General features: G+C 44.6%; 1 protein-coding gene across 1 annotated transcript; it reads left to right on the forward strand.

The window, feature by feature from the left end:
- Positions 1-6238: 6238 nt before the first annotated feature.
- LOC308082933 (nibrin-like) lies at positions 6239-8731 on the forward strand (the record flags this gene model as incomplete). The annotated part of the gene is made up of 1 exon (XM_080425013.1): positions 6239-8731. The coding sequence occupies one exon, from the start codon at positions 6239-6241 to the stop codon at positions 8729-8731; it is 2493 nt and encodes an 830-aa protein (XP_080281139.1).
- Positions 8732-12595: the final 3864 nt, after the last annotated feature.

Here is a 12595-nt window from a genome sequence, read left to right on the forward strand (position 1 = left end):
CTCCAGATGTGTTGCATATGCAACACTTGTGGTCCTATATACATATTTATACGGGACATGTATTCCTTGTGCATGCATCTGGAGGGAGAAGACACAATGCTGAATTATTAATTTAAAATAACATAAGTAACACAAACTGCAGTAATGATCGCTCTGGCTGGCCATTTCAAGAGAGAGCTCTTTCATCCCTTACTTTATACTTAGTAGTCGCATAGCAAAAATAGCATATTAGTTCATACATTCTCTTACATTTGACATACTTATGAAATATTATTTACAAATATATTTGATACATTTAACAAAATGTACAATATCGTTGCTGTCGGGCAGAAAACCTGTATCTCCATATTTCAACTTTTTATGTTTTTTTGGGGGGGTAAATGAATGCCCTACTTGTCATACTACAGTGTCGCACGAAAGTGCAAATAGCTGAGCTTGTTGAAATGTTTGAAAGTGAAAGTGGTTAAGTCTGTCGTTGGATTTTATAAATATTGTGACTAAATAACGACACTGGATTGATTCAATGGTGTAAAGTAACTAAGTACATTTACTCAAGTACTGTACTTACTTTACTGGAGTATTTCTAATTGTCTATACTTTTACTTCCACTACATCTCAGAGGCAAATATTGTACTTTTACTCCATTACAATTATTTGAACACTTTAGTTACTAGTTACTTACTGCAGATATAAATTATTACATTATAAAACATACATTAACCACTTAAGCCCTGTTTTATACCTAGGCTATTTGGAAATAGCCGATCTACAAGTGCACAACTACTGAGCTGGTAGATCTGCTATTTTCAAACATTTTAGTACTTTTACTTTTGATTCGTTAAGTACATTTTGATACCAATACTTTTGCACTTTTACTCAAGTAAATTTTAATTCGGGACTTTTATTTGAAACAGAGTACTTCTACATTACAGTATTGATACTTAAGTAAAAAATATTTGAGTACTTTTTCCACCACTGGATTGATTAGAACACAGACTCTATTTTCCATTATGGTTTTGTACATACAAGGTTTCCACCTGACAACGACGATATATTTACGTAAAATGTTTTTTCCCCATGGATCCACACGACTATCATGATGTGCTGACATACTGTAAAAGTGTTAACATGTTGTAATTAGATGTAAAAACCAAGACTCATTACGAAAGGATATCATGCACGGCCCCAGCGGGCCGTCTCTCTCCGTCTGCAGCTCACAGTAAAACCCAGTAATCTGCAGTAAAATGTTATTACTGTACTGTACACGAGTGGAGATCAGCCCCATGCGTGCCAGCAGGCATTTGCTTAGCTTTGTCATCCATTGTGACTAATAAAGGGCATTATTTAACAACTCATGCCTTCGGGGTTGAAGCTACGGTGGTTTTCGTTTATTTATTTATTGCGTAGTGTATTGTTTAACCACATGACATGTGCCCTATTCTGGGCATCTAATAATATATTGTTGCTGTCGGGTGTAAACCATATGTATGTCTAAAGCCGTTACTTTCTTAATATTATTTTTAAAATGTTTTGAAAATAGTGAAATTAGCCGATCTACAAACGGCTCGCATCGTGAGCTTGTAGATCTGCTATTTTCACTACTTTCGTGCGACAATCTTGAATGATGATATAGGGCATTCATTTTATGAAAAAAAACATAAAAAGAGTAATTACGTTATATAACATGCCCGGAACAAAACAGAGATCTACACGGTCATAACACGTTGCAACGCCTGTGGATCGGCATTTGTTCACCGAATGGTCGGACCCAGAATAGGGACGATAGGGTGATGTGGCTAATGAGGTTGGAACATTGGTTCTTCTCATGGTTGTGTGACGCACACAAAATGTTTGGTCACATTTATGTTGTTTTGTGTATTTATTTTGGTTTTGGTTTTGAAGATGATATTTTTGTGAAAAGAATGGTTGTCATATGAACCAGCATGGACAAGAATGGACAATTATTTCTTGGTTGGAATCCAAGTTTTCAAAGTAACACTACACACAGTGGGACTCTCCTAGTGTTGCCACTGCGTGTAGGTGTTGGAGGTCTCTTTCAGCCTGATGACTTGACTGATGGCTGGATCATCTCGTTGAGATTTAATGAGCTCATCATGGGGGATGGTTGGGCGCAGCTCTGTTGACTGGGAGGTTGAGCTATCGTGTGACAGGTTCAGGACAGCGACATAAGCCGCATCCTTCTGCTTGGCAGCATGACTGCCTTCCCACGTTGCCAGTATGATGTCTCTGGACAGCTCCTCTGTGCATGAGTCAACATAGCTGTTGATGTCTAATGGCATCCTGGACAAGGTGTCAGCATCCACATTAACCTTCCCCGGTCGATACTTGACTTCAAACCGGAAGTCCGCTATAGCTCGCCAACCCATCGGTTGCCGACAGCATTGAGCTTAGCGGTGCTCAGCACGTAGGTTAATAGGTTGTTATCTGTATACGCAACAAAGTGGGGCGCATAGAAGAGGTAGTCTTTGAACGTTTCGCATATGGCCCACTTTAAAGCCAGGAATTCAAGTTTGCCTGAATGAAGGTTGTAATTCCGCTCTGCAAGCGTCAGCGTCCTGGACCCGTATGCAATGATTCTGAGCTTCCCTCCCTGGCGCTGGTACAGCACCGCACTATGACCTTGTTGTGACGCGTCTGTGTGCAGCACATAAGGGAGCCTCGAAATCAGGGTACGCTAGTACCGGTGGGTTGGACAGGGTGTGGATGAGCTGGTCGAGGGTTCTTTGGTGCTCTTCAGTCCACTGTATTGGGGTTCTGGATGACAGCTGGGCTCCTTTTCCCTTTTTCTGTCTGGGCTGAGGCACGGTGGTGACAGGGTTTTTGGATTGTAAGAGCTCATACATCGGCTTGGCAATTCTAGAGAAATCTTGAATGTACGTTCTATAGTAGCTTAAAAATCCTAGCAGCTTTCGGACCCCTCCAACGGTGTTGGGGGTTTTACTCCTCAAGGCCTGGATGGCTTCCAGGTCTTTGGGGTCTAGCCGCACTCCGTCAGCAGAGACCAGCTTCCCCACATAACGGACATCTTTTCTGGTTGGCCACTTGGTTGGCCTGAGCTTTACACCGTGGCGTTGGAGAGCCTTCAGCAGCCGTCTCAGTGACTCAACGTGATCTTCAAATGTCTTACTGTAACAGAGGACGTCATCCAAGTATGGGATGCAACATTCGTCTAGCATTTCCTCAATGCTTCTCTGAAAAGTGTGTAACTGGGAGGGATAGAGTGTTCCTCTGCATGCGTTGCACCCAGGCGGCAAGGAAGCTCCGCTGGATTTGAGGTTTATAAGGACATTCTTTTAGCTTGCAGTTCTCATTATTGGCCCAGCAGATGTCGTTATTTCCCCTCCTGCTGGCTGCAGAAGGATTACCACGCCATCTATACTACAATTCGAGATAAGGCGCATGCGCGAGATGTAACTGGTTTGACTGGTTTCGTCACGTCTTTCACCGCTGTTGCCAGATTGTGCGCGAGCAACAAGCAACCAGCTTCATGAAAAAACACAAAGCTGCGCACTGCGCATGCGTCGACGCACTTTCTCTAACCAATTTACACCCACTTCACGCTTACAACACCTGGACATGGCAACCCAACCTCACTCTCCGAGCCTTCAGCGTCGTCGCTCATCGTTCTGTGATTGACAGCAAAAGTTGGCCAATCAGGTGGCGAGTTTGAGTGAGCCCGAATGGCTCCGAGTGCAGCCTCAGTGCAGCCGACAAAAGACGAACGGCAGTTGTTTGTGCGAGTGCCTTCACTTCTTACTTTCGGTTATAAAACGCTCTCAAACTTCTTCTTTGAGGCACGGAATTTACTTATAAGATATCGTTTGGATAGAATTTAGTTGTTTCACTTCATATATGTGGTCAATTAATCATGACAGAGCCTATTTAAAAATAAAAATTCAGAGAACCGGCAGGGGCGGGCAGTCACACGCATGTATCCGAATAAGGCAACCTATTTTGGGCATGGCCATCTCAAAAGTCCCGTTGCGTCACATTAGTCGCGGAGGTGGAAAAAATGCACTGCAATTGGCTGAAGGGGAAAAACGGTGCACTCACACTCACCCACCAGCGTATGTTGGTACACACACACACACACACACACACACACACACACACACACACACACACACACACACACACACACACACACACACATCTTTTGTGCTGTAGTCAAGGCTTTGTAGTGCAAAAAAAAACAGCCGATGGGGTTCGCGATGTTTCACGGGGGTCTGCGATGTGTCGCGGGGGTCCCAAGACTCCCAGGGGGTCCGCGGACTCCCAGGGGGTCCGCGGACCCCCTGGGAGTAAACTTTTTTTTTTAATTAAAAGAATTTGGGGGAAATTTTCATCCCACGATTTTTGAACCCCAAAATAAGCGAGCCCTCGCTTATTTTTGCGCGGACGTAATTTGTTTGTCATTGTGGTGAATGTTGTGTGTGCTGCTGATGTTTGTTGTGTGAAGCTTAATGTCAGAGTGTTTGTGTTGGAGCGCCTCAGTGCGGCTGCAGAGTTCATGTGCAACATCTTGCATGCGTGGCTGTGGATTTACAGTTTTCCTTCGCCGTGTCTGTAGGTCACGGCCTGGAGACCCCAAGGGTCTCCAGGGACCCCTAAGGGGGGGGGGGCGGATCCAATGATTTTGTACCCCCAAACGATATTTTCTTTTGGGGGGGGGGTTAGGGGGGGGGTACTAGACGTTCGGCCCGCGTAGCGGGCCGAACTTCTAGTTGATTACAATGGGGATTTGACCGGACTTTACACTTGATCTTATCAACCTTTTAATCATTGCCATAAATACGTTATGCTTTCAGTAGCTAGTTTGCGGTCTTCTTTCAATTACCATATGCCTTTCGTAAATTATGGACCCATTCATTTAAAAATGTATGATAAAGTTGGGTATGCTTCTAGGGCTTCTTCTGGTTCTACTGAGTGAAGACCCGCCCTCGCTGCCCTTCCAGGCAAAAGCATTTGTTTCCGGTTGCTTTTTTGGTCTGTAGAAATCAATGGCTCCCTTCGTCCATATTTTTTAGTCTATGGTTGCACCATCCTGACGAAACTCCTCACTGTCGGGTGAAAAGTGTAGAGCCTGACCGAGTAGAGCCTGACCGATGCCAGAGTTTTGGGTTCAATGCCGATCCCTATTTTGGAGAGTCCTAGGCCACCGATTCCCAAACCCTTTTGACCCATATTTGTTTGGGGGGGAAGAGCAAAATCGATTCTAATCGAATTTGAACAACTTAGATTAAATTTTAAATTAGCTGATCTACAAGCTCACAAAGCGTGGTGATGCTTGTAGATCAGCTATTTTCAGAAAGAAAAGGAATGGCTTTTCACCCGACAGCAACAATATGCAAAGTGCAGTGAAAAGTCCCCTGCAAAGAAACAGCTTTTTACGTTCCATGTCATTTTAGGACACATGCATGTGAAGGCATCTCAGGATTCACATTGTATTATTTGTCTTCCTCATGACCAGGGTTCAATTTGCGGTGGAGGGGGGTCCATGCCTCTGCTTTTGATAGTCAATCAGTCGGATCGGCAGTTCTGGACAACCACCTTTGTGACCGACTCAACGCCATGCACTTAACTCCCTCAGGTCGTGTGCGACACGTGTGCCGAATTTGAAGTCGGTCGGTCGAATGGTTCTCGACACATGTGCAGAGATTCTGCGCATTTATTGTACGATGTCATAGATGACTGACGTCATAGATGACTGTCACAGGCTGTTTTTTTTGTTAACATATAATTGGCATTCTGCCAAACTTTAGTTTAAACACTAAAACATTTTTTTTTGAGGGGTGTATTCAATTCAGTTGGGCTGATCTTACAAATTATTAAAACTAAAACATATTTTTCAATCACCAGTGACTGGCTATCACACTGTAATGCATTACGAATCTGCTTTTGATACTTGCTGAATAGCACATCGACTTCAGCAAGTTTTGTAATCAAATTAAATTGTTTAAAGGTCATACACGCTGTCTAGGGTTTTCTGTGTGGTACTTTGGCGAGACACCATGTGGTGACTGGTGGTCACATCATTAACGACTTTGTATGTGATTTCTGTTGTCAATATAGATGTAGGCCTAAAAAAAGCAGCAGTGCATACGTCATGAAATTGCTGTAGTTTGCAGTGACAGAAGCCTGCATGAGTTGTGGACCATAGAACATATTCATATATCTATACGGTATATATTTGGTGAATGTTGTAGTTCTTGACAGAATGTGGATCTTGAAGCACATGGAAGCCGGGGGTGAGAGCCACTACCTCCTCCCTGGTAAAGAGTATGTTGTGGGATGCAAGAACTGTGACATCCTGCTGTCCAGTGACCAGTCCATCAGCAGGGCTCACGCCCACCTCACTGCTACCGACCAGACCCTAATGGTGAAGGACAGCTCTAAGTACGGGACGTTTGTCAACAACCGGCGTCTGTCAGAGAACACGTCGCTGAGCCTGAGAGCAGGGGACCACGTCGCTTTTGGAGTTTTCCAAAGCAAGTTCAGCGTGGACAGGGTACGGCTGGTGGTGTGTTCGTTGTGTGTGGATGACGAGGGCAAGGCGAGGCTCTCCCGGGCCCTGCTTCCCCTGGGAGGTAAGCTGGTCGACAGCTGGACGCAGGACTGTACCCACCTGGTCACGCCCACGGTCAAGGTCACCATCAAGACGATAAGTGCTCTCCTGTGCTGCCGACCGATCGTCAAACAGGAGTTCATCAGCGAGCTGAGCGGAGCGGTGCGGCAGAGACGTCCCGTCCCTGAGGCTGACGGTTTCGTCCCAGAGTTGGACGAGCGCCGTCTGAACGGAGAGGAGGTGGATCTCACGGCCAGGCCAGAACGCAAACGGCTCTTCGAGGGGAAAACCTTTGTCTTCCTCAGCGACAAACAGCTCAAACGTCTGAGCGCGGCGGTGGGTTTTGGAGGTGGGCGGAGCCAGCTGTTGGAAGAGGGCGGTCTTCCTCGCCCGCTGCTGCAGTCGCCACAGAGCTGCGTGGTCGACGTGACCAGGACCTCCATGCTGCCTTCCTCCACCATGGACTGGGCTGACTCTGTGAGGAGGATTCTACAAGAGAAAGGCCTGCGGTTGATCCCAGAGTCTGAGATCGGCTTGGCTGCCATCTACATCTCTTGTGACAAATACTGCAATCCAAGCAGTGCCATGACAGACACATTGGAGGTTTCAGACACCGGGCAAAGTGCGAAGTCCAGAATTCCAGGTGCCACACATTCCCAGAACGCAGTGGAGGAGACGGTGTTACCAGGAGTATCTCTGAACATCACAGCATACGCCGCAAACACAGAGCCCTCCCAAGGGATCAGTGTGGATCAACATGAGATAAAAGGGGTGACGGCAGTAGGAGAGACTCCAGAGAAGAAGCAGGGTGACAGAGGCAGCTCTGTGATTACGGTGGCTGAGACCATCAGTTCATCCATCAGCTCCACACAGAACACAGCCTCACACAGGAAGCAGACGGATACACAACCACACCAAGGTGTCGTGACAGCAGGTGCGGCTGACCATACTGTGCATCCAGTCCTGTCTAAGGCAACCAGCTTTGGGACCACGTTGTCTCAGAAGCAGTTCCCTCGGATACAGAAGCCTTCTGCAGTGACGTCTCCACAGAAACGGTCCTCTCTCGCCAGCTTCTTTCAGCCACTCAATAAGAAAAGGCCTCGGGAAGATGACTCCCCTCCTGTTGGGTTGGAGTCAAAGCGGGCCACGCCTCCACCCTCTGGCTCAGGACACACGTCCTCCAACAACCAGCCAGACAGCATCCCCAACTCCAGGGGTCTCCAGGCCTCGGGGTCAGAGCTTTTCCCGGGTCAGTCTCCCACCGTCTCCTACCCTGACCAGGGCAGGAAGAGGAAAGAGATGGATGCAGGGATGGAGCTGGAAGAACTGGTATCCATGATGTCTGAGGACATGGATGACTTCGATGACCAGCAGGTGCAACGAGCAGAACGCCACGCAACCCGGCCAGATCCGTCTGTAGACGCTAAGCTGCGTGAACGCCACTCCACCAATCAGAGAGAGGCTTTAAGTGCAGAGAAACCTTCTAGCAAGATGCTGCGGCTCGACCCGGAAGTGAGTGGTGTAGCCAATCAGCTGCCAAGCATAGAAGTGGAGGAGTTCTCAGTGTCCAATAGAAACCAGAGCCTTGAAACAGAGGAGCGGTCTTCGTCCAATAGGAGACGGCAACCACAGCCTGCGGACGATGAGGCATCCAATCAGAAGTCCAGCCGACGCGAGTACTGGCAAAGTGCCAAAGAGGAGGAGGTGTCTGTCGTTGTGCACTCAGAAGAAGGCGATGGTGTTGTTGGCCTGCAGAAGGCTTCAAAGACCCCACTAAAGCCCACCAAAGTCAAACTGGAGACCCCTGTGTCGGGGGCAGACGAGGATCTTCCTCAAGCTGCGCTGTTGATCGAGTTTAGATCTCTGACAGTAACGGCGCCCCCCAGAGCCAAACCGCGGTACTTCCAGGAAAACGGCTCCACCACAAATTTCAAACACTTCCGCAAGGTTCCAGTGCCCGGAGCCGAAGGCAGACCCAGCATCATAGGAGCATCAGATCTGTTGGCTTACAACAGGAGCAGCAATGCAGAGCTGGTCGAATGGCTTAGAGATGTTGCTGAGGAGGAACAGCGGAACAGCAATGAGGAGACTCTAAGAGACGATCTGTTCAGGTACAACCCCAGCAAAGTTACCGGGAGGAAATGAAACGCATGGCAACCTGAGGGAGTCAGTTTTACCGGCAGAGAATGTATACAACAATGTTTAGAGATGTTTCTAGAATGGCCTTGCTGAACCATTGATTCACAGAGAATAAAAAACCCTCTCTCTCTCACACACACACGCACACATGCACGCATGCTCTCTCTCTCTCTCTCTCTCTCTCTCTCTCTCTCTCTCTCTCTCTCTCTCTCTCTCTCTCTCTCTCTCTCTCTCTCTCTCTCTCTCTCTCTCTCTCTCTCGCTCTCTCATTCTCAGGAATAGTTTGATAATACTTGCTGCACACAGTTCTGTTTCAATAGTTCAGTTGAGAAACACTGTGGGTTATGTTTGATCACTTGTGTTAAAAATCACCTGAAATAATGTTTACCAAAAATGTTGTATTTCTGTCTTGTTCATGATATCATATACTGCCAGAAACATATTCATGCCCAAACTACTAGCAGGTTAATTAAGATATTATAAAGGTAGCATAAGAGAAAAAAGGTTAAAGCACTATATTGTCATAGTAATCATTGCTATAGAGTGTTTGTTCAATAACAGGGGTCTCTCCATCTCTCCAGCTCTTAATTAACATAAAATACATTTTCAGGTGGGTTGGGTCCCATTTTTTTCTGCTCATTTATTTGTGTCATTACTTCCAATTTCATCTATCCTGTCCGACCTGAAAATGCATTTTTTTTTCACTCTGTAGCAAGGATTACTATGACAATATAGATCTACTTATCTTAACAAAAACATCACTTACCCTACCTTACCATAACAAATGTTATGTACAAAAAATAAAATACAAAATTAACCCAGATTAACCCTGCCGTTCTTCACAGTTTCTTTCCCCCATTTGTCTTAATGAATTAATATCTTTTCCTCAAAAAGGCTAAAACAGCAGGATCTACAATCTCACAATGTGTTGCATCGTGACTAATGATATGAGCAACACCTTATTAAACCATCTCTGTGGACGTGATAAAGGAAGTAATGAGTCCCTCTGTGTGCTATACTGCGTCCTGTGGTGTCCTTGTGTAAAGTACTTTCCACTCACACTGAAGGAGCGATTCTCAGCCTGAGACACGTAACCTCTGCTCTCTGCATGCACTCCTCTCATTATTTGCCGATCCTGCTTTATTACCAGAGTCATGTGGCTAATTACATGTACATGTCGCACATCGCTGCTGTCAGGTGGTCCAAAACATCTCTGTTGAGGAAAGGTATACGGTATCTGTGTGCGTGCGTGCGTGTATGTGTGTTTGTGTGTGTGTGTGTGTGTGTGTGTGTGTGTGTGTGTGTGTGTGTGTGTGTGTGTGTGTGTGTGTGTGTGTGTGTGTGTGTGTGTGTGTGTGTGTGTGTGTGTGTGTGTGTGTGACAGACAGACAGACAGACCGACGCACACACACACACACACACACACACACACACACACACACACACACACACACACACACACACACACACACACACACACACACACACACACACACACACACACACAACACACTGAAATGTGTGGATTGGAGCCTAACAAACTGAAACATTGTGTCCTCCCTCCTCCCACTCTATCCGTCTACTTACCGTTCAGTTCATTGCACCTCCATTTACCATGTTTAAAGCACTGCTCTTTTGTACAGCTTTGACTACAGATCCTCACTGCCGGGCAGAAACCTTGTATCTCCATATTTCATCTTTTCATGTTTCTTTGTAATTTTTTCTCGTGAAAGATGAGCTACATTGGATCCATTGAAATACGGGTTCTTTTTTCCACGGTTTCCTGAACAGTAATGGTTTTGGCAGTGGTGTAATGTAGCTAAGTACATTTACTCAAGTACTGTACTTTAAGTAAAATGTTGAGGTATTTTTACTTTAATGGAGTATTTCCAATTTTCAATACTTTTACTTCTACTACACTACATCTCAGGGACGAATATTGTACTTTTACTCCACTACAATTATTTGACAGCTTTAGTTACTAGTTGTTTTGCAGATTTAGATGATCACAAAACACATTAACCACTTCAGCCCTATACATTTCGGCCATTTGAAAATAGCCGATCTACAAGCTCACATTGCGTCGCAACGCGACGCATTGTGAACTTGTAGCAAAGTATTTCTATATTGCAGTATTGATACTTTTACTTATGTAAAACATTTGAGTACTTGTTCCACCACTGGGTTTTGGACATACAAGGTTTCCACCCGACAGCGACCACATATTACGTGATGCTACTACACACAGCCTGCAGAAATGATCCAAACGTGGTCATGATGGGGACATGACTGATGCTCCCATCAGCTCAGTCACAATCACTCTACTCCCACTCTGTTCCAGTTGCCATTTCTAATGCAAGATTTGCCATATATTAAGCCGATTTGCCACGCAAACATTGCATTTCACCGCCAATATTTAGCATCCAGAGATGGAACAGTTGTTCAGTAAATGTGTTGTCCTGGGCAATTTCTAACCTCATTAATTGGAACATGTACGTATGTTTTAATAGGGCTATCCCTTATTTAATAGTGATTATTCGATATATCGCTAACTTTTTCTATTAATGGAATAATTAAGAATCATGTTTTTTTTTTAATATATCGTCACTGTCAGGCAGAAAACTCTTATCTCCATATTTTAACTTTTTTGGTTTTTGTCTTTTAGGTTAATGCCCTACTTCGTCATAGGCCTACTAAAAGAAAGCTAAGATGTGTACATCCACACCCTGTGTTGGGCAGGCGCTAAGCGAAAGGAACAGACGAAACAAAATGAAGAAACACTCATTCACTGAAGGGCTCCATTTAAACAAAAAAGGAATTTATTGCACCCTAAAGTGCTGTAACTTTTCGGGATCACATGCCCTTCATTAGACATACTTCGTCACACTACAATGTCGCACAAAAGTAGCAAAAATAGCCGATCTACAAGCTAGTAGATTTTTTTATTTTTTTTTTAATCCTCAAAAATAACAGTTTTGTACTTATGACGTTTCCACCCAACACCAATTATATACTGTATAACAAATCAACACTAAATTGATTAGTGTGATAAACCACATATGCCCTATTTTATACTTTGTTGTACAACGTTGTCATTCCCCAAAGAAGACCTTGCGTGGTCGAAACGTTGGTTTCCAAATAAATCCTGCATTGTGGCTACGAGTGTGCAGCCTTTTTCTTTATTCTCATATTTACTTACCAAGGTCAGCAGCACCTCACCAAGAGGTGTGCGCCCTCCTCCCTTTTGTACAACGTTGTCATGATTTTTTTTTTTTAAATAGCTCACAACATCGCATCACAATGCCTTGTGAATGTGTAGATTTACTATTTACAGTATTTATTCAAAAGTCTTTGATAAATATTTCATTGATTAAATCGATAAACTTTATCTGTTGCACTCATTTAATGCCATCTAATGCAATATAATTAAGTATTAATTAAGTACTTGTACAGTTAGCCTGTTAATGTCAGAGATGCATTTGTTAAAAATGCATGTGAGCTGATAGGAGTTCAAGTAGGCCTACAAAATAACAGCAAAATACAAATCTTCAAGATGACTTGATAGCTGCCAAACTCTTTCATCTGGGTAAAAACCATTGGACAAGACAATAATGTTTGTGCAATCATCCATTAAAACACACAAAAATGGCAGGAGAATCGTTGATTTAATCATCATGGTTTCGGTGATTTCTGTAATCCATAGAGCTCTCTTGAGATGCAAAAAAGTCTGCAACTCTACAGCTGCTGTTGTTGTTGTTGCTGAAGCAGAGAGAAAGAGAGAGGTTAGGGCTACAGGCAGCACATCGGGTCCTTCTCTGCACAGAGTTTCTGTTTACAGATAGACACTGTAGGGGAAAAAAGCAGACAGAG

Source organism: Gymnoscopelus braueri (assembly GCF_963280865.1).
Source record: "Gymnoscopelus braueri genome assembly, chromosome: 3".
Classification (NCBI taxonomy): Eukaryota; Metazoa; Chordata; class Actinopteri; order Myctophiformes; family Myctophidae; genus Gymnoscopelus; species Gymnoscopelus braueri.